The sequence below is a fragment of the Molothrus aeneus genome, chromosome 3 (genome assembly GCF_037042795.1).
Source record: "Molothrus aeneus isolate 106 chromosome 3, BPBGC_Maene_1.0, whole genome shotgun sequence".
In the NCBI taxonomy this organism is placed as follows: domain Eukaryota; kingdom Metazoa; phylum Chordata; class Aves; order Passeriformes; family Icteridae; genus Molothrus; species Molothrus aeneus.
Genome location: NC_089648.1, coordinates 59,773,531 through 59,796,772, shown reverse-complemented (window position 1 = coordinate 59,796,772; position 23,242 = coordinate 59,773,531). Strand labels below are relative to the sequence as shown.

The 23,242-nt window shown below is 36.7% G+C and overlaps 1 protein-coding gene across 7 annotated transcripts in view; it reads right to left on the bottom strand.

The window, feature by feature from the left end:
* The window catches only part of PTPRK (protein tyrosine phosphatase receptor type K), a 296,142-nt gene that overhangs the window by 249,390 nt on the left and 23,510 nt on the right, over positions 1-23,242 (bottom strand). For all 7 annotated transcript variants that reach the window (XM_066547034.1, XM_066547037.1, XM_066547036.1 and 4 more), the window contains exon 2: positions 1,320-1,591. In XM_066547034.1, the coding sequence (XP_066403131.1) occupies positions 1,320-1,591 (272 nt within the window). The remainder of the gene's footprint in view (positions 1-1,319; positions 1,592-23,242) is intronic.

Sequence of the window (23,242 nt, the reverse complement as noted above, 5' to 3'; positions counted from 1 at the left end):
TGAAAAATGGCCACGTTGCTAAGATAAGGCTCCAACCACCAATCTCATTGTCAAGCCTGGCCATCTGTCAGCAGAAACCTGATTTACTGCATATTATGCTGCTATACTTGATCACTACTGTTCTGTTATAGAAGGCTCCCAAGGTTTGTTTAAGGACACCAAATGGTACTTTCTAGCAACATAAAAAGGGTTAATAAAACACCTCCTCAAAAGCTGAGCTTTTTGGAACCAGGCTTCAGAACTTTAAATCAAATTTTACCCAGTTTCAATGCCACTGGTAGATTAAATTTCTTTATAAATGAAAACATTAGAACCAGGGAAACAAAGCCCAAAAACACCGCAAAAAAAAAGACAGCAAATTACATCATTTTCACCATATGTTTAAGGCTGCCTGCACTGAAGCTTGTTTATGGATGTTATTTTGATGGTGGGGAATTGCAACAAACTTTAGATAAAGGCACATTTAAGATACATTCCTACAATATTACTATTCAACAAAACCATTAACAAAGCATCCACTTTCTTTCATTTAATAATTACTCTGGATATCCAATCTGTTTGCAAGAGCACTAATGACAAATATTTAGATAGGGGCCTGTAAGCTCATGGTGTAACAATTCAGGTGAGCACATGTAATCCAACTCTTCCCACTCCTAGACACCAGAACAAAAATGCCCATGTATGAGATTCATCCCTCACACCAAATACCCACTGAGTAAAACAGCTGCAGGGACTTTCTCAGGTTAATCAAACAAATGAAATAACAGCATCCAGTAATAACGAAACAATTTTTCCCTCCAAACAACGGCCTACACTGCAGGTGGTTTTGTCCCATAGCAAGCAAAGAGGAAAAAAAACACATCCTGAACAGCTGCTCATTAGTTGAGCACCATTTTGCCTGCACAGCAAATGAAGCAAATGTCATGTGGAAAAAAACACAGTTACGGTCATGTATTTAGGCACGGTAACACAGGCATACACAAAAGAGGAGGGAAGACAAGTACAAATTACAATTGCTCAGGCAATTTATTTCTGGGAGTTTATAATTTTTGATGTTCCTGGACTTTAACCTCACCATTTCTTTTAACAAGGCTTTTTTCCAGGTAATTTTTTTTTCTCCTATTATACAATAACATATAACTTTGGACAATCACCTGATATAAAAAAAAATCCATTCCCATACAATTATTTATACTGAATGTAACACTTCACTTGAGGACACTGGGAGCATACTCCATCAGAACAGATCAAAACAACACAAAGTGGATAGGACCTTGCAGTAAATATTAAAAAGAGGTGTGAATTTATTGCAAGCTTACCTGATACTCATTGGGCCAGAAAGTGCTGACAGCCAACTCTGCTCGAAGCCAGTCTTTGCCAGTGGAACCAGTGACATTCCAGATGGGATTAGCCAGTGGTCCTTTGTTCACCCTAACCAGGATGTTCAAAGTGCCTGGGTTTCCTCCATTCTTGCTGTACAGAAGGTAGCTGAAATCGATGCAGTGAGTATCATTTTCTTTCATTGTTGGAAGCTGAAGTCGAGTCTTTTCTCCCGGGTCATGGTCTGATGAAATCACTACCATATACGATCCTAAGAAAGGAAGGAGTGAAAAGGGGAGGGGGGGAAAAATGGTATTAAGGAAAAAGATAAATACTAAGAAACTGATTGTTCACTGTAAAAAGGATAAAATGTATAGGTTTTCTTATCTCAGAAACCTCAAAATTCAAGTGGCATGAAATCTAACAAGCTATAAAATGGCTAGACACATGACTGAAATAGTACCTACAGAAGATATCACATATCTCTAAGGACCTTTCTAGATGTCTCCACCTACAAACTTTTCTTTTTCTTGTTTTAGGATCAGATAATTGGAAACATGATCACAGATGGGGGAAAAAAAATAAAAGTAGTAAAGGATGATCATTATTCTGAGGTCACTGAGGCCAAAATTCTCTCAACTTGCTCAACAGATTTTCTGAAAACAAAATAAAAACTAAGGTCCACATTCCTCGAGGCAGCTTTATAACACCCTTTTCTACTCAAAAAAAGAGGCAGACTTGAATTTGAGATATATTAGCAATGGAAATAGCTGACTTAGGACACCAAGACAAATTTCTCTGGAAAAGTTTTGTTTGCTGCTCCATTTGCCAATGGATTTAAGGGGATAACAGAAGTTTCTACAGCTAGAAGACTGTCAATCTTGTAAATGTGTATGACAAATATACACAAAACAAAACAGGCTGTGCCTGTCTAGCTACAAAGGCAGAAAGTGGAAATCATATGTTTAACATGTTGTACAGGCAGTAATAATGAATCAGTCTGTCCTGCTGTCCTGCAGAATGGATGGTAAGGACAGGCTGCCTCTAACCTAGCCCAGAGCTGATCCATTTCTTCAAGAGTGACAGTTCCAGGCCAGGCACTACCCAGTGAGTGATCCCCACAGAAGAAAGCTTGCTAGACAGGGTATGCAAGGCTGAACTTCTCAACCAAACGAGAAAATCCAATTCAACATACGAACTGAATCATTGCCACAGCAAAGTTTCCTACCCTAAATTTACCAACCCATCTGCTTAATGATTCCAGAATCTTCCTGTTGACAGATTTTCCTTTTACTTTCAGTCCTAAAGGGCATCACAATAAAGAGCCTTTTCTTGTAGGCAAAGTTCAGGTTAAATCTATCAAAAATAAAGAAAAAACTTAACCTAAACTTTAAAAAAATAATGGATTTATGAGCATTTGCCCAAATGAGTAGTCTCACAGAAGTCCTGGGAGTATGTACATGAATACTGGTGAAGTATATTTATATAAATTATCATGATTTTGTATGTCAAATTTTATTCTTTGATTTTTAGACAACAAGGAACTATCGTGTTCTCTTATGTCCTAAACAGTTGCATTAGGCATTCTGAAGATTGTTCACAAGCTGTTGTTCAGGAAAAGATGAAAATTTATGTACATGGATTAAATCATCTGTGTTAGATGCTAATTTACTAGCCTGTAAAGCAAGTCTCTGCTACAAAATTTCAGAAAAAAAAGAGAGAAAGAAATACTATAGAATGAAAGTTGTTCTTATTAAAGCACAGTGCATTGAAATCTATATTTTTAGTAGTCATCTTTAAAAGAGGGTTTAAAGAAAACTACTATAATGTAATACAAGCTACCAGTTCAAATTTAGAATTATATGCAGAATCCATTATTTATTTTTCTATTGAAGAATTAGGTAAAGTAGCAATTCCTGGTTATTTCTTCATCATTAATAGCCATTTATAAAACCACAAAGGAATCTTATTATGCTATTTAGGTTTGCTGGTACTTTAAAGATTATTTTCTAGCATCGGTTGATGACTGCCTGAGAAACTGTTCATAAACCACATCCACTGGTGTGCAATTTTTATGCCCCTTGAATATAGAACAAAGTTAATAACAATAAATGATTATTTATTTATTATTATATTATTTAACAAAATAAATAGTATATTTGTTTGTAATCTCTATTTTAGTAATACTTATGTTCTTATAAGCACCTGATCATCAGACTAGAGAATAAGATTTTCAACAATTTTGTTACTGAATACTATGCATGTGACAGGAGGAGGCTGTGCCTAAGCAATTTGGGGTTTTTCCTTCCACATAAGAGTTGGACAACTGAACAGGTTCAGCAAAAAATTACAGACAGCTTCCCACAATTAGCACTAATTGTCCATGGCCATCTAAATTGCCTCTTTGCCTTTGTTACTTGTTTCTTCCAAATATTTTTAAGCAATACATGAAAACCAACTCAGTCTTGCCAAAAACTAAAAAATAATTTCTAATATTTCTAAAGCTAGGATATTAAAGAAGATAAACCCTCCAACATTTTCTGAAAGTGAATTTTGGGAGACAAGGGGGAAAAGGAAGAACTACAATAACAATCAACTTTCACAGATTTTTAAAAATGTTTCTCTCAACTTCTCTCAAGATAAAACCACTGGAAGGAAAAGAAAACCCAACTCAAATTGCAACTATAATAAACTAGAAGTATTTAGAGATCTTGTTTCTATAGTAAGGGAATCTGCTATAGCCTTTGGAAGTTTCAATATACATTTTTAACATATCAACGTATTTTATAGTACTACACTTTCTCAACCTCATTTTTCATCATTTAAAAATACTTAGCAGTGAATTTGGATACATCTATCTACATGTTAGTCCCACAGCACTTCATGAAATGCTCCAGACAGCATTCATAGACCATTTATCACAAAGCCAAAACATCTGTTCAGCTTCTTGGAAACTACTTCCCTTCTCCTCCTTTTTTTAAACTTTAGCAGCAGTATTCCACAAATGTACAGAACCCTGCTCCCCCCTCAGACATCTACCTACTGCAAGAAAATCAGAAGCCAATGCCAGACTAAACTATACAGCAAAATTATATCTTTGGAAAACATACAAAATATTTTCTTTCACCTTTCATAAGAAAGTCATTCTTTACTTGTAAAGAAATTCAATAGAATTGAAAGAATTAGGAGTTTTCCCCCATTTATATATGCTTGCAATACCTTAATATTAGTTATTAATAATTATATTATTGCAAAATCTTCATAATATCTTAAGATATTATTGGACTTGGCAGAAATGCAAAGTATAAACAAGGGAACTGCTCACAATCTCATTAATTCCCAAGATTACCTAACTGTTTGAGATTTTCAGTGAGAGGTTAGAGCAAGTGTTACAGCTAACTATTCTCAGTGATGGTCCAGCCTGGAGCAGGGAAAGGGTGAGGAGGAAGGAGCAGCAGACACCAAGTGTAATGGACTGACTGCAGCCCCCAGTTCCCATCCCCCTGTGCTGGGGTGGAAATTTGGTTAATTTGTCCCCAGGATGAACCTGTTCTCGTTTTGACCATAACTGGTGATTTAAAAAATAAGTGATCCCCTTGTCTTTGTCTCAACCAATGATCTTGCCCACACTATTTTTCCCCTTGTACTGCTCAGGAAAGGACAAAAAAAATGCAGGGTGATGGGCTGGCCAAGGTCAACACACCACAGTGCCCAGAAAGGTAAAGAGCAGCTAGCTAACACAAGTACTAAGTGCTTTATTAAATCTCAGTAGAGCCAGGCTCCATGATTTTTTTTCCCTATTGTTACTAGCCTAACAAGGTCAGGCACAAGCAGACATAAAACACTGTATACACCCACTTCCCTTGAAAACAAGGAAGGAAAAACACACTAACCTGTGTTGTTTCCACTAAGACTTTACAAGAAGGAAGTCAATTGCAAGTGAGGTACTCCATTAAATCCCAAAATAGTGAAAAAGAAAAAATTACGTTAAATTAATAAAAAAAAAGAAAAAACACAAAACCAAGGCAACATATTTGGAGCAATGGAGAAAGAAAAACCTAACATGAAAGAGCAGAACATCATTTTTTCTTCTTAAAATACAGAAAGGGCAAATTCCATATTTGGATGATGCTGCAAACAAATGAAAGAAGAAAACTATCTCAAGTCATCATTTTTGCCTGGACAAAAATATTGCTCTTAAATATTCCTTTGACTCCCTATTTTTTACTATGCTCCAGCATGTTGTCTTCAGTTACTCTGGCAGTTAGTGTAGTTACAAAATGCACACAACTCATCAGTAACATTTTTCTCAAAAATTTTTCTTGCAATTTGACAGTGATGATGTTTCATCCTTGTTTCAGTAATTCCCAGAAGAATCTTCTCCATTCTTGTGAATATACAATCTTTAAAACACATAAATATGTTCTCTTTCCCCAGGAAGCTTAAGTGTTAATTTTTTTCTACTTAAATGTAGTTTAGATTTCTCCAAATCAAACTCCATCCTCTCATTTAGCTTTTCTTCTCTGAAGTGCCTACTATCTATTTGCCAGTTAATAGCCTCTAATGTTAATCCTGATGTAAAAGGTCAATCCAATTCTCTCCTACACAAAACAGAAACTTCAGACTATGAAACAGCTAAATGGCACTGCCTCCTAAGCTTTGACCAAGTTCATGCAAACAGTTGAGTTTTAGGATCAGTCTTTCAGGAAGATTTTGATGTCTACTTGGCATTTAAGTCATGAACTGGCCAAAAGGTGTCGACACAGCTGTGGAGCAAGAGCTACTAGACTTTCCCTGAGCCATCTTATTGAACATAGCTGTATATACCTAATTGTTTTCACTGCCTTTTATTTATTTTGATAAGCATTAAACAATGTCCTAGTTCAGTGGCAAGGACAGATCATTCCAGAATAAATGAATTCTTCAACTAATTAATTGTGAAAAGTCTTAGGTTTTATCCCCTACTAAAAACCAAGCTCTTCTATTTAATCAAAGCTAAGAAATCATACTAAGATCAAAAAGAAGTCCTTATATATAATAAAATGTGCCCACTGTAAGGTACAAATGTGACAAAGCAGTTTCCTGATCAAATTATTTTCTCTCACTTCCTTGCTTCCTGAATAACGGGTTTGTATTTGAAGTGTGAAACTTGTAATTTTCAGCAGGCTGGTCTTCAGCTTCCACAAAACCTCTTTCCTCCTAAGAACTAACTACCAAACCATCTCCATTTTGGGGACATACTGTGGCAATTTCTCTGCCTGTGAATGGCAATGTCAATTACACAAAGTGGAGGGTCCAGGCACTCATGTGCCTTATCCTAAAGCTAGAGACTATGTGACCTTTTTATCTTTTAATAATGACTGTGAAACATAGCCCCCAATTACATTTTGGGCAACATTTGTGAGGGACTGCAGGCAAAGAAGAGGCACTGAAATAGAGAAATAGGCTTGCAACTGGAAGCAGACTGCAAAGAAACGTTCGGAAACCTCTATATTAATTCACAGAAAATTATATTTCACACACAGTAGTATTCATGCCTGTTTTGTTCTTCAGAGAATGCCTTCCCTGCAACAGTTAGAGACAGCCCTTTACTTGTGTTTCTGTAATGTGTAAGAAGGCAAAAAATAAAGGCTAATTATAAAAAGTCAAAAGCTCTTAAATTTTTCTGCTTGAAGAAGGATATTATTTTCAAAAGAAAAAAACCAAAGCCTATGAATCCACTAAATACACTCCAGGTAAACCCCATGTGCTTGGTTTTAATAAAACCTCAAACCCTGATAACCTTCTGCCCCCATTACCCAACATATAGTAACGGTCTGCAACCCTAGGGCAGAAAAAAAATAGGAAAAAAAAAAACTCTAAAGAAATTATGAAGAAAAACTAGAGACATTGTTAGGGTTTTTAATTTTAGTGCCCTGCACCATCAGTTAAGGATACCCCTTAAGGAGTATGTCTAGAGAAAAATGTTACTTTGCAACACTATAATATTACTTAAGATACATTATTTGATACACACTTAAAATGTTCAATATAGTTATATCCTGGTTTTACCTTCTTCCATTCTAAAAAATTCAAAAATCATGTTATTGGTGTAAACAACACGAGATTTCTCCAAAATTTCTTCAGATGCCTACAATTCAGAGGTATCTTTCTGCTTACTTCACTTGTTTACAATATCATTCCCTATACAAGACTCAAACAGTTGAAGGCTTGTTTCAAGTTCTTTACAGATTGTCAAAGTGAAAGCGGGGGTGAATCAGGATCATGAATTTCAACTTCATTGCCTAGCTCAGTTCCAAGGCACCACAACTCAAATGCAAGTCAAGATAAGACTCTGAATTTATTACAGAGATTAAAAATAACAACAAAAATACACATTACAGACAGGGGAAATTTTTATGGAAAATGCAAATCTTTTGGATGTTTCCTACTTCAAATAGAAAATGAGAATTATTAAAAGAAGCAAACCAAAGCAGGTTGTTAAGCTACACTGTATAAATAAAAGCAAAGCACTCAGTTTGAACAGAAACTAAGCCTCATGGACTGCAAGAGCTCATCAATTCATCAATTTCACACTGACATTGCAATTTCACAGGAGGAGGAAAGGTGTCCTGCCCTCCAGGCTGTACTTGCTGATGCCAAAAGCTCTGCCCTACAGCGAGGTCATGCAACTGGGATTCCCCCATTAACCACACCCTCAGAGGTCAAGCAACAGGGACACAGCCTGACAGCACTGATCCAGGCAAGGCAAATAAAAACAGCATCAAATCAGCCAAAGAATTATTATCATGGGCAGCATAACACTTTACCAGTATTTACAACTATCATACTACTGTCTTGATACTAATATCCCTTATGACTCCTTCAATTCCACGAGAACAAGAAAATGTTCGCAATTGAAAAAAAAAACAAGATATGAAAAACCTCATGTTTCAAAGGCATGCAGTATTTGCAACAAAGTTCATGATGAACTTTTGACCAAAAACTGTTCCTTGGGCTGGTTGTAGCTGCAAAAGTTTTGTTCTCCATAGTAACATTTTCAAAATGAATAAACATGAAAAATATTTCACTCTGGAAGTGTTGGAATTTGTAGTTTTCTCATACATAACACCAAAATCCTGTGGACTTCTTTGTTCTGATGCAGCGAAAATGGACCACGATGACATACCAGTTTCTGAGGTATGGTAATTTTGTCCCTCTTTTTTCACATGATGGAACTTCAGCTAATACATAGAACTTTAGGAACTCCAAAACCTGAGACAGAAAAATTTCAGCAACTCAAATTTGCATTGCAAGCTTGTAGTGTCTGTACAAGAGAACATTTATCTTGCATTGTGCTCCTTTGAATTGCATCTTCCAGCAAAACATTCAGAAAATTACTTTTGATACGGTGCGTCAGGCTGGCTATGAAAGGACAGTGTTACTGAACAGTAAGCTGCATTTCAGTAAGCAAAAAGCACATGGAATAGTTTCATATTCCTTTAGGGATTAAGTGAGGTACTCTGCCATGAATTTTTTAACATCAGTGCCCATGAATGGATGGCTAAGATAAAAGTAACAACAGCTCTGAACTGTCTGAATTTGTGCTGCAAACCCATAAATACCCCATGGATGGTGGCTTAGTGACTCCAGGATGCTTCTCAGTCACTCAGGGGCTGATCTGGCTGCCCAAAGAGCAGCAAACGTTGGCCAGCTTTCTGTCTGGAAGAAAACGTCTTTTCTAAGAAAAACTTCCAAAAAAATCCCAGCTCTAGATTAACATCATCTCGGGATGAAGCTATCCAGTTGGGATATCAAATAACTGAGTACCATTTGTGCCTGCCCAGCCTAAAGCCAGTCAGATGTTTTAGTCTGAAGTTGTTCCCAGCTGTTCCAAGGCACTCCTGCACCTCCTGGGAAAATTTCAGTTCCATGAACACAACACTTAAAAACACTTGCAACAACTTCACTGCATGAAAAGCAGTGCAGAGAAGAGTTTAAATCCATTTTGCTTCCACCATTCCTGTTAGCTGCTCTGTTATTACTTGACTGGATAAGGTGAGCAGTAATGCACAGACATCTCCCTCCGTATCAGCTTTGTTCCACCCTTTTTTGTGACAGGCCTCCAGGATGAAAGACCAGTGTTGGCCCTTCTGTATCCACCATCCAGCTCTAGGATGCCACTGTATCACCACCACTGCTCAACAGGCATCATTTAGATGCTTCAGACGCTGACAAAATAGACATACATTAACGAGGATGTTACAACAGATCAGAATCAAATTATCTGTTTCTGTGGATATTATTTATTTGAATAGAAAGTAAAGTGAAATGTTAACATATTTAGAGTAGTCTAGGGCAGACAGTCTTATAGAAAACGTCAGTGCTGAGCACTTGTTGAAGTCTTTGTGCTGCTGTGTGTTTGCTGCAGTGCACAAAAACAAGTGCACAGAGAATTCACACATGTCAGCCAAGGTGACCTGAAAACTCACAGCCACTGAAATTCACAGGACTTTTACTCCTACCCCATGGCCTCCTCCATCTATGCTCATAAGACTCTTGCAAAGCAACACACAAATCCCATAATAAAAGACCTAGATCTCCTGTGCCTTCACTCTTGAGAGAGGCAAGGAGACAGAAATGTTTGATTTCTTCCCAGGTGAGGGAAATGAACTGACTCCTGGAAAAGTCCAACAAGAAGCAGAGCCACATCAAGATAAGAGAGGAAACTGAAGACAAGTGGAATTTTCCCCACTAAAAAACATAGTTCCAAGCAACTTCTTTCAAATATTTAGAAAAAGGCAGATTAAAATGTATCTTTATGTATCTTTTTGACTTTTTTTTTTTGTGGCCAACTAAAAAATACTCTGCACTCTAGGCTTTTTTACCCTAAGTGGCATTTAGATTTTAACTGAATGGGAAAAAAATATAATTTTTGAATGTGCATTCATACTCAGAGTGTCTTTAACACACCAGCCATTCTTCCAAAAGCAACAATATTAAAAGTGCATTAGGAACATACTTACTCCTATCAGCTTAAAACACTGAAACTGGAAACAGAAACAAAACTGGCCATTCCCCTGGATAAGCATGTGACAGGAGAAAATAAGAATCAACAATCTGCTGAGAATACTACTCGCAAGTATGACCAACAGTTAAATAAAGGCTCATTGCCAGGCATGACAGCAGATTACAACTGCTATTACAGACCTTTCAGAAGAGGAAATTAAATGTCCTATATTTTTTTATAGTCATCTTAGAATTTATTTAAAGCATGGGAGGTTCATAAAACATTTTCACTAGGTTTTTTAGGGCTTTTTTGGTAACAGGAAGACTATTCATTCCTTAATTTTCAATCACTTTTTCTCAGCACCAAATAGTAATGTTTCCTGTTATGAAATCAATTTTTCTCAGAACATTACTTTATGCAACAGTGGCCTGAAGAATCTCTATTTCCAGGTTTTGTTGCTTTTACAGGTGTAGGATGTACACTAAAGGAGTTTTATATTCCTTGATTAAATGCAGAACATGAGTTAAGAACCAACTGCTGGGAAGGATTACCACTGATAGGAGTTTTGAAAAACAATTTAAAACAATATTTAAATAATGGAAATAATATTCATCCTGTGCATTCAGAAGACAGGTTTGTTTGCTGTTCTTCAAAATATCATCTGACCTCCCTTCTGAAGTACATACCTCACTTTGCAGTGACCCACACTCCAATTGAGTATAACCATAAGTTAAGCCTTTGTCAATACAACCACAGCACTCTCTAGTGAACTCAAGTACTTGCTTAAGGAAAAAAAAGCTGGAAACCTTGAAATTTATTTAGTTCCAAGGAAGTATTCCAGACCATCAACACATGGTTATGCATATTTGTAAAATAAAATCTTGAGCAATTAACAAGCATGGTACAATGACACTAAATGTCCCATAAAGAGCTGAATATGACATAGATGGAAAGGAGCAGGCTAAAAAAGGATCATATACAGAAAGTTCCTTCTGAAATGATTTTGATTTTCCAGTTACTGATGGTAATGTTGGTCTCACAAGTGCAAGCAGTCCTATAGTGCATATCTCTATGAGAATTGTAATAAATAATTTAACAACACCTAAAGAGAACAGCCAAAATCCATGAATCATACATATGCAAAAAATGCACTGAGGAGTGCACTACCCAAGAGTACAGGGATTCATACACTACTGTATTAATTAGCACAGAAACAAGATTAAAAACCCTAAACACACATTGTACACCAGAAAGAATTCATACAGACAATAAAAATTACAAAAATGGACAAAAAACACAAGGCAAAACACAGTACCTAAGGTTTTAATGTATTTTGTAAGCTTTCTTAAGTTCAGAAATTAGAATTCCTTGCTCTCCTAGACACTGGAGCTTGCAGTTAAAACAAAGACATGAGGTTTGTGGTGTGTAACAACTCTGTCTTTGTGCTTCACATCTTGCTAACAGCCCTCTGCTTTACAGACATCAACTGCTCTTCTCTCCCAAACACTTCAACTGATTAGCATTAAGACATTACACCCAGGCTGTAAAGGCTGTATCCTGCACGTAGCTGGATGTCTGCTGCATCTCCATCAGCCATGATGGAGCCCAGGATTCCTGAGAGGTCATCATATTTTCCATCCAAATTAATTGTTTTAAAACAAGCAGATAAATAAGCTCCCCTTACAAAACCCTTGCCTCTCAAGTCATATTAGCAGCCCAACGGGTTTTACACTCTAGTACACACCATCTTTCTTCTACAGGGAAATACTCCTGAAATAGATGGAAACAACCCTATCAATTATAAAAATCACTCATGCTAGCAACTAGCATTTTTTATAGTGTTTTGAAAGAAATAATTTGTGTCAGTGTCCAGCAATAGGAGAACAAGGAGAAAGAGACTGCAGATAAACTAGGACTGCTGTTTCAGAGAAAACTTGAAGTTCCACAGCTATGAATGGCTAGGCTAGTCTTGTTGCTTTGGAGATTTTTGTTTTCATCTCAGGATGTACCTCAGTTTATGAAGATTCACATCTTTCCTCCTGACACAACACTTTCCAATTCATAAATTGTGAAACAGCTTTTTGCTTCCAAATAACTAGTTTATACAGGTTAATGCTATTTAGTCATCCTCTATTTTGAGTACTGAAGTTCATAATGCCAACAAAATACTAAACATATTCTATCCAAGCCCATAATATATAGCTTATAACTTCATGCATTGGAGCATTTTCTTGACACCAACTAATGTGATTAGCCTAAACTTGTGAAAAATACAAAAAAACTGATAAATCTACCCAAATAAGTACCATAGGAAGGATGAGAGCCTCGCCTCCATTTCAGACAAGAGGTGAACTTTTAACACTAATATTCATAAGTCAAACACTGTACTTAATTCTTTGGGCTATTAGGACATTGAACCCATGTTCCAGAGGTAATTTAATGCAAGAATCTTCTGTGATTTATTTCCCACTTCTGTTTTCTCCAGTGACACAGTACAGATATCAGAGTATCCAGTCATCCAAAAGGTACTTGCTTTTCTTTTTAAAGCTGTAATTAGGCTTTTAAATAAAGGCTTTGCAGTTGTACTTCCTAAGGGAATGTATAACTTATCCTGAACTAAGAATATAATTTCAGACTTAAACTTTTCCTTCAAAATTAGAACTTGCTGAAACCATAAAAGAAAACTGAAGTTGTTACCAACCATGAATCATAATACTGCCTTCAAATGTTTTGAATGTCCAAATAAGATCCTCGGGAATCAAGTAGCATCTCAGAAAATGAAGAGACATTAATCTTATAGTATTGTCTTCTAACATAGAACTTTTCTAAAAAAAAATATATCTGTGAAGGGAATATCAAACAAAGTAAGAAAATAAGCCCAGCTGTTAATCATGACAGAGTAGTTATGAAAAAAGTTTTTTTTGAGAAAAAGAGCGAATATTTTTACCTCCTATATTTTACCTATCAACCCTCTTGAGACTGACCAAAAACTAAACAGAATTTCCCTGTAAATAGAATGGAAATGCACAACAATTAGGGGAAAGAAAAGGAATTTTTATTCTTTCCAACTGAAATAGATAAAAATAGGCAGTAGACTCTGAGTACGTTCTTTTCTCACAAACAGAAGACACAACTGTTCCTGGGATTTATGCAGATAGAAACATTTCAGGACAAAAGACTGTGACAGTAGATAGCAGAACACTTCTGACTCTGGTAAGAGACAGTTATTAAGTACTCAATCCCAGAATTCAATTAACAGTTTATCTAATCATCAACCTGAATCTCACTGCAATTTAAGATTATTATTGTTTAACCTATCACCAGCCAACATGAAATTTAGTTACCCCATTGTTTGCACCAGCCTTTAGCTTCCTGAAAATTTTTATTTCCTTTTTCTGTCCTGTAAAAGACAGTCCTAATGTTCCTCAGATTTTGCACAGAGGAAATGCTGCTGTGTAGCCCTCTGTCATTTCTGCTGCTTTCATCTGAGAATTCCCAGAACATGAATTCTCCTTCCATACTCCAAACTGAAAGTACCTATTCTTCTAACTTCACTAAGAAAAAAAGCCCTGAAAATATTATTTAACGTATATTTGCACAGAACATCATGTACAAACCAATTCTCTCTGCCTTTTTCACAAAAGTGTAATAAGCCTGAGCAGTTTCACCACATAATTTCTTTTTCATTATTTTTCAATTCTTCCTGATGAGCACTGCCCCAATGCATCAGTCATTTCTGAACACCAGATTATCCTCAAATTGGCTCACAGGGAACCAGAACAGTCGCAGCCAAAGAGCAGCTGTTATTCCATCATCCATGGCACTACCAAAAACAATAAGAGTGGATGCTATTGGTGTTTTCCAAGCAGCTTTTCACCTGTCAAAAAGCAGTTTCAACAATGTTTCTTCTGTAAGCTTTATGAACAAAGTGTTATCTACTGCTTTCCTTTCTTCTCCTCGTATATTTAGAGAAATAAATTTGCACTTTGTTAAATACTATAGAACTTCTTTCTTGGTACTCTCTAGTATCTGCAACTTAGCTCACTTTAAATATACAGTCAAGACAAGGTTATGGAGCTGAAGATCATCAGTTCTGGTGGACAGAAGACACTTCATTCCAATGCCTACTCCTAAGCTGCTCAGGACAGCAGCAAGAGCAGCTATTCCTTGGACCACAGGCATCAGAGAGGACAGGGCACTCACAGGTAACTCCATTCAGGCCAGCCAGAATAGCCAGGCAGACTCTGCACCCCTGAGTCCTGTGTGTCACCTACACAGCTCTGAAACAGTCCTTTCCCATGCGCCTCCTGGGTCTTTCTAGGTTCAAAATTATGGAAATGGGAAAGGAGGGGCAAGGCAGCAGCTTCTGTAATGTAATGCCAAGGCTACTGATGGCCACCTCAGACTAGACTTCTGGAAGGAGAAGACATGATGGAACACTGGTGGACAACACAAGGCAATAACTGGCAGACAGCATAGCACCAGTGCTGGCAGCCAAGCAGTGTCCAGGACTGCATCCCAAGGGCTTGGGCATCAGGTCCACCTCCTTGAACCACAGTGGTGTGCAAGCAAGGAAACACACAGCTCGGGGAATGTTTTGCCCCTATTAAGGCAACGTTACCCATGACACAGCAATTTCCATTTAGAGTATTACTCCATCAAGCAAAAATTAGACACTAACAATAGAAATCAGTTAAACATGTTCACATAATTACATAGGAATCACTGTTTGGGTTGTGGGGTTTGGGGTTTGCTGGTTTTGGGAAAGCTGCGAGTAACCAAGGGTATGATTGCAGATAGTGGTGAGGTGGAAAAGAAATCCATCAGCTCTCAGTGCAAGAAGTCATTTTGGCTCTATACAACTGCCATCTCACACTCCCTCCTCCAATGTTCTCATTATTACATAAAATATACATAAACATGTAAAGAAATGGATTCACAGACCCACAGGAACAAGTAGGCTGCTACTTGATCTGAAGAAAAAGCAACACAAAAATTAACAAACAAATACCTTCAAAAGCTGAAAATAATTTTAAAGTTTACACAGCTAATAAAGCCCATTAATTTCTTTTAATGCCAGGTACAAATTAACAGAATAAAAATCATACCTTGAGAGATGTAAGATGTATTTTGAAAGAAGCAGTATTTTCCTTTAATATTATCAAGCATTTTTGAAACACTCAACACAGCAAGGGCAAGGCAAGGCTTGAAGCAACCATATGGCTCAGTCATTTAGCAAAACAGGAATTAAGGCAGTGCAGGTGGCTATGGAAGTATTCAGTGATGTTTAATTTTAATGAACTAATTTGAACAATGTGTGATAAAATCAGCATATAAAATGATGCATATTACTAGAATTATCAGGAGAAATGCCTCTCTCCTGCAAGGCTCAATTGTTCTACACAAAAGGCACCTTCAGACATTGTGGGTGTGCAGGGATATAGGAGGGTGAAGCCAAGAGAATTAAATGAAAGCATATAATGAATACACACAATATTTACACCTATGTAATACCAGACACCTGTAGCCTATCTAAAACAATTACTCCAAACTCTACCCATAATTTTGCACTTCTCTTTTGCCAGAACTTGGTTCTGTATCATAGCAACGAATTATCAGCTTATTTTTGCAATTTATATTCAGAGTATATATCAATTTTTTTCCAAATTAGCATTTGCTTGAAAATGCTAATGCTTTCATATTACATGACAACCAATGAATCAATAGTTTTCATGAAAAAAAGGAATGATAATATTATGTAAACCATGCTGCTAAAGTATAAAATCACAGACAGGTATAACTTTTGGGAAGAAAAACGACCAACAGGCCATAATTTTTAATATCTGCCACAATTTCTCCTTTAATTCAAAGGTCAGCAAGCACATTTGCTACTGTGAGTGATCAGTGCCTCACTGTCTTTATAAGGCACAATTACTGGGACAGCTATTAATCATTTCTAACAATTAGAAACATTGCTCCTGTCTTCAAGGAAGGGATGATTATGAAGGTTTACCTCCATTCAAAGCCTTAAGAATTGGATTACTTAGTCCAAAGTGACAGGGGCATCACATTGGTATGAAAGGAGAATTCTATACTGATAAATCATAACACTATTGAAAGTGCTGTGCTGCCAGAGAGACTGACTTTAAGCAACATACTGGAAAATTTCCATTTTATGTGTCATAACAAGACTCTTGCTCTTACCCTTTCATTTTAAACTGAACACACATAAAACCCATGGTACCCAAAATAATGAAAAGCACTGGAGAAATCCTGCACTCCCTCCAGACATGTAATTTTTCCATTGGATTCAATAGAAACTATCTTTGCCTTCCATGAATCATTTTGGGTGGTGTATAATTAAGGTGAGAAAGGGACAAGACAATAACATGCAAACATAGGCACAATAAACTTCAATATTGCTCTGAATTATTTCTGAGAGTTAGCCAATAAACAGATTTAATACTACACAATTCTCTGTTAGGTTTATTAATTTCTACTCTAGACCACTCATCACAAGGAGATAAGTAGGCAAAAACATTCTTCTTCACATTGAAGCTCTATACTGCTAGTTAATTCACACTCCTATGGCACAAACCTTATTGACCAGAAAAAAACTAAATGTAAGGCAGAAGAAAGTTAAAAAAAGACAAACAAAGAAACCCCCACCTAAACCAAACAAAAAACCCAAAGGGCAAATTCAATAGAAAATATAAACATGGAACACCCTGAAACTCCACATAAAAAAAAATAACATCAAATCTGCTGGTGAAAAAAAAAAGTATCATAAAACCAGATGGAACAGCAGAGCTGAAAATTAATATAAGCGAAAGGAAAGCATAGCTAGACATACACACAAAAAAAAAAAAGAAAAGAGCACCCACACAAACACTTGTTAAAAGGCAATCATGGGGCTGCAGAGAAATTAACAACAGAGTTCCACAGGACCAGACCTAGAATACATCACAGTGCAAAAAAGAAGTAATATTCTGCAAGACATCATGTGGTACAAGGCTGTGAGACATCTCAAAGTATTGGAGAAAAGAGCATTACAAAGGTGTATTAAAGGAAGGGAGAATAAAGGGTGAAATACAGTTGTAAGAAAAATTGTCAGAAATTTAAGACTTTAGATGCAAGACTTTGATATGTGAAAAGACAGAGAAACAGGAAGAAAGTGTTCAAAAGAAAGATAGCAATAGGCTAAATAAAGAAAAGCAGTGTGCAACTTGACCAAGTCCAGCAGCACAGTATAGGCACTATATGAAAAATGAACCTCCCAAAGTCCAGTCAAAAGAGAGCGTTAACTGAATTGTTTCGTGCATTGAACCTGTGGAGAATATTGTTCCCAAAACAAAACCTTGTAATATTATATTTCAAGAGTTCCAGGATACACCTTTGTACAGATACACAGGTCTTGTCCATGATAAAAAAGTAAAACCTTCCACTTTTAGGCTACCAATTAAAAAAAAAAAAAAAACTGCTAGTAAATACCTAGTAACACAGTTCTTCAGTGGATAGCTTGGATTTAGTGACTTCAACACACTTAAGGCCAGTATCTGCCTCACAAAAACCTCTCTATTACTTGAATTTCATAGCCAGCATTAAGAGAACAAGCAGTAAAAACAAAGTATTTAAGGGTTTTGTTTCACCTAAGTAGGCACACGAGTAACAGAGAAGCCTAGACTGGAACTCTTCCAGTCCCTGTCTGTGGATAGCCAGATAATTAGGCTTCCAGACTACAAAAAACTTCAAATATTTTGTGAGCGATAAAAATAGTCTTAAAAGACCCAAACAACACCTGGGCAGGGCTCTCCTCAACCTTCCCCAAGGAAGGACTGAATGAAGGAGAATGCACACAGTGAGACTGATGCAGGTTTTCTGAAGCTCTGTCCCCCTCTAAATCTCTGCAGAAAGGCTGTGGAAGCAACCATCAGAGGGTTGCTTTGAAACATCTCATTTGAAGATTTTTTTTTATTTTTTCTTTTTCTGATGTGCTTGTTCAGGTGCAGACAAGTAAAGTCTGCAACATCCATGTACATTTATTTCAGAGGCACAAGTGCAAATGAAAATTTTATTATTTATTCCACTTCTAGCTCCATTTTAGGGAAAAAAACCAAATAATTTTCAATCTTTCATAGTAATCAATGCTGTTATAGGTGTAAATATATATACACACACACATTATATATATATATACATGTATATATACACATATATATGTATGTGGGTGTGTGTGTGTTAAAAGAGCTCAGCTCTGGAGAGACACTGAAACAAACTTCCCAGAGAAGCTGTGGATGCTCCATTCCTGGAAGTGCTCAAGGTCAGGCTGGACAGGGCTTTGAAGGACTTGGTCTAGTGAAGGTGTTTCTGTCCATGGCAGGGGAGTTTGGAACTAGATGATCATTAAAGTATATTCCTACTCAAACCATTCTTTCATTCTATGATTCTAAAGAGAATATAAAAATGAATAATAGTATGGTTATTTTTGAAAGAGTAGGGGAGGTATAAAGGGTTTTAACTTGTGGAAGTAAAACCACAACAATACTCTTAAGTGTCTTACTTCTCTTATTAATATATGGTAATCATACAAAATAAAACTAAGTCCAAAACGCAAAGCGGCAGAGAAAAGAAATTATGTCTAGGAAGTAGAACAGACTAGAAGAGAGGGCAAAGAACAAGAGTTAACTGGATGGTTGAAGATAAATTGTTACTTCATTCAAAAATATTTTAGTATTAGGGGAATTAATAATAATTTTGAGGTTTCAGAAAGACTAAGTGCCACTGGAAAATAACACCAGCAAAACCACCCTTTTCTCATATATCTGATGCAGCAGTAATGTGCAGTATTAAGTGAATAGTGTAAAGAAAATCGTATGCTTCTGTGTGATGATTATTTTCCTCAAAAACATGCAGTTTTAAATTCTTTATTTCAGACCCTGTAATAAACCAGATTTTGAGGAACTGCTTTCATTTACTGTGTTTGGGGCAGGGGTATTAGGGGAATGATGATGGTTATTTGTTCCAACTTCTTAAAATAAGCCTTATACCTAACCCACATCCAGAACAAATTCCCATATCAAGCTCTGGATGAAATAGGGGTGATGAAAACACATTTTAATCAAACAGCCATACTGAAGTACTACCAACCCTTTAAAATATGTCATTATTTACCTTCTACTAAAAAAAAAAAAAAAATTCTCAGCAACTACAAGGCCAGCACAATACTTGAGAACTGCAGTTGGAGAAATGGACAGCACAGCAAGCACAGTTCTGGACTCCTTAACTCACTTCATCACCAGACCTTTGACTCTTGATGCAACCTCTGCTACTTACTCCTAGATTAACTTTTTGTGAGACAGATATGAAATCTTTTCCACCACTGACAAATTGTCAGTTTTATCTTCCATCTCCTTGCTCTTCAGCATGTGTACTGTGGTGTCTCTTGTGCCAAGCAAGGTTTTGCCTCACTGCTGAAATGATTCAACCTACCACAGGCTCCTTTCTGGCTCACATGAATTCTGGGTCTCCCCCAGAAACATTTTGTCCATGCACACTGCTACCCTAATACAGCCTGCTTAATACCCAGTGCTTCACTTAGGCAGGCAAATACAACATGGCACTAAAATGGGCCCAAGGTATTAACCTCAAATAAATCAAATTATTAAAATCTCTGGGAACATGTGTCACAGAAAACTAAAAAATATTAGCCCTTGTCCATCCTGGCCATATAATTCATAGAAGGCTACTTACATTAAACTAAGCTGTTTTACCAAACCTGGACTCCCCTTTGAATTTCAAGTCCTTCTGAAAAATAGTTAAGAATTGACTAATCTTAAGAATATCTAAGAAATTTAATCTCCCTACAAAGTGGGAGCAGAATGACACCAACAGGGGCTGGCAACAATGCACTGAAAACAATTTCAGTGTTTATTCCATGACACTCACCATTGATCAAGTCCATAAAACCTTTGAATCTAATAGAAGAACAGATTACCACTCAACTTTATTACTGGATAAAATCTTCTTGCAAAAACTAAGAACCTGTGAAATGAACACTTGTAAAAAAAAACCAATTCTTGTCTAGCATGAACACCCTCCAGACTACTACAAATGGCTAGGAACAGTAATGCTTAAGTTTTTCAAGTACTCACTGAATGCAAAAAGTGATGCGGTTTGTTTTGTTTTAAACTCACTTTTTCATACAATTTAATATTTCCCATTGACCAAGGCATTTTAATAACTTAAGAAATGAGATGCATCCTTCAACACATATGCTCACACCTAAAAACTGCTTGAACTTAGATGTTCCTGCAGAGACCTTCTAGACAATCATCTCCATCGAGTTACATGTAGCTTGCTAGTTCTACACTTTAGATTTTGGGAGAAGCACAATAATGGAGAGCAAAGGAATAAAACGTTCTTTAGGGAGACACTAGTTTTCGCTTCTTTGTTTATTTTCCCAGTGCAAAAGAATAAGTAGCATATACACAAAAGACCTCACCATTTTTGGAAGCTTATTACAGGCAGATGCCTAGGATACATAAATGAGCCAACTGCCATGCACAGCTTCCTAGAAACTGGCTACCAAACTCCTCTCCCTTGCTACCACTAACAATGGTGAGACTGAAGATGCATCCCCCTCTGGCATTCCAATTTCAGGAGCTGTCTATTGCTGTCTAAATTTTCAACAGGAAGGAAAAGATATGGGCAATAACAACATCCAGAATTTTTCCCGCATAAACTGAGACTATCAAATCTTCTGTGTAGTAGAAAGGAATGTGGAAACACTGTTGGTCCGGTTGTCTGTTCACAGCTTGTCAACACTTTTGTTTGGGTTATTTCTTTATAGAATATTTTTATCTGAACCAAAATTCACACCTCAAATGAATGAAAACCAAAGCTGAATGCTGCTTTCATGTTTTCCAGCGAAAAAGGAAAAAGGAAGGAAAAAAGGAAGGAAAGACAAAAAGAAAATGCTTTTAACTAAACTTAGAAAATTATTTATTTATAATTTGTTTCAATTACACCCTGTATAAAAGTAAATTTTCATAAAATATAAAATATATTATCATAAAAGTATATTTTCCTTCACTTCTAGGCAGAAAACAGTATTCTTGACTATATAAATAAGTTAATCAGTAATTCATACTTTTTCAATTACTCAACATGCATTCTTCCAGCTTCAAGACACCACAGAACTATGTAACTCACCACTAAAAAAAGGTTGTTTCATCAAATAAATGTAGACTCAGAGCTCCTCCTGAGCTACCTCCACTTTAAGAATCCCTAATCCAAGATGCTGAAGGTGTTATATAAAGAATCACCAAATGCAAAAAGGCCCCACACCTTTCAGAAAGCATAACCAAATAACAACAGCACTGCAATAAATCATGTTTTCTCAAAAGAGCAGAATATGAGTAAATTCTCCTTGCCTACATGTAAGAGTCAATACTTTAAGCAATATCCACAACTACAAGCTAGCTCCCAGCGTACCTCTTCCAGCTGCTACTAAATCTTGCAGCAAGAAACTGTTCTTATTCAGCTCCTGTTATTACCCACCACAGAAACAATCAGAGCTTTAAAATAATTTTCATCCCTACTGTTTGGAAAAGGGTCAGACATTTAGGAAGGTACTTAGAAGGGCAACTTCACAAGCCATTTTAAAGCTATCTTTCATACCATTGGATCTATTTGTGGACCGCTTCAAACCAGGTTCACTTCCTTCAAAATTTGAATACTAAACTGTCATGACAATGCCCCTGCTTCCCAAAGGCAGTGAATAACCACTTTCTCTCCAAGTCATGCCAGAATAGAGCTGGAGAAAGCAGTAGGCAGGAGCTGCTGAAGTAATCACTTAAATTATTTCATAAAATAATAATATTTGTGACCCAGGCCATTTGGGAAGTTTAAGGAACAGCACAAGAGAAAGGCTAATTTTCTCCCACGTGCATTCTTTCGACAAGCAAGACAAACATCATAAGCTACTGTACATAACGAAACTCTCATGCTAGAAGTCCTACCATTCACTAATTCATCCAGCACTTTCACCTGTCCAAAAACTTTATTACACTCAAATATGTGTATCATCCTTCATTATGTTGTGCTGTTTGTTTTATGGCCTCACCCTACTAAAAAGGTATTCTAAGAAAAACTATTCAATATGCATATACACTTGTTTATGGTTATATGTAATGTCTGAAAGCATACATGCTTTGCTTTCTAACTTCTCTTGCTCAAGCTCACTTACACTTCATGCTGTTTTTCAAAATTCATCATCTTCAAGTAGAGGTAAAAACAAAGCCATTAGTCTTTATCCTTTTTTCATTCTTTTTAGATTTTCTATATCCTTTAGATAATACCCAACCCAAGTCCTGATCGTGTGAGGCATGAAAGCACCATTGGTAAAGATTCCATCAACCCAAACCCACCACCTGAACACACTCTCTTTAATGACATAATACATCTCCTGCATGCTTACAATAGCACTACAAGTTAGTGGAAACAGATTGAACAGATTTTTATCAGTATGGCAATGTAGGTCTGCAGAGGTAATGCTACTAAAACTGAGTTGGACTGGAAGATTGTGTCACCTGCACAAACATCAACCACTGACAGGCTATTTGCATAGAAGAACTACCTAAAATTGCCGAGGACAAGGAAGCACTACTAAGTATTGGGATTTTCCCCCTCCATTTTAGCAAAGTAGGCCCTAATAAATGCAGTCTCTCTGTTGCATCCACATGCAGCAGAAAACTGCAATTTTCTTGCAGCCTACAAATGCTTTCCATTTTCCCATTCAACAGCTTTCACAGTAACTCATTATTTGACTATTGGCCAGGCACTTCTTGCAGTAAGCAAAGACTTACTCCAAAGTTTGAATAATTAAATTGCAGCACAATTGGTGTATTGTGCTTCACACACTTTAATATTTTG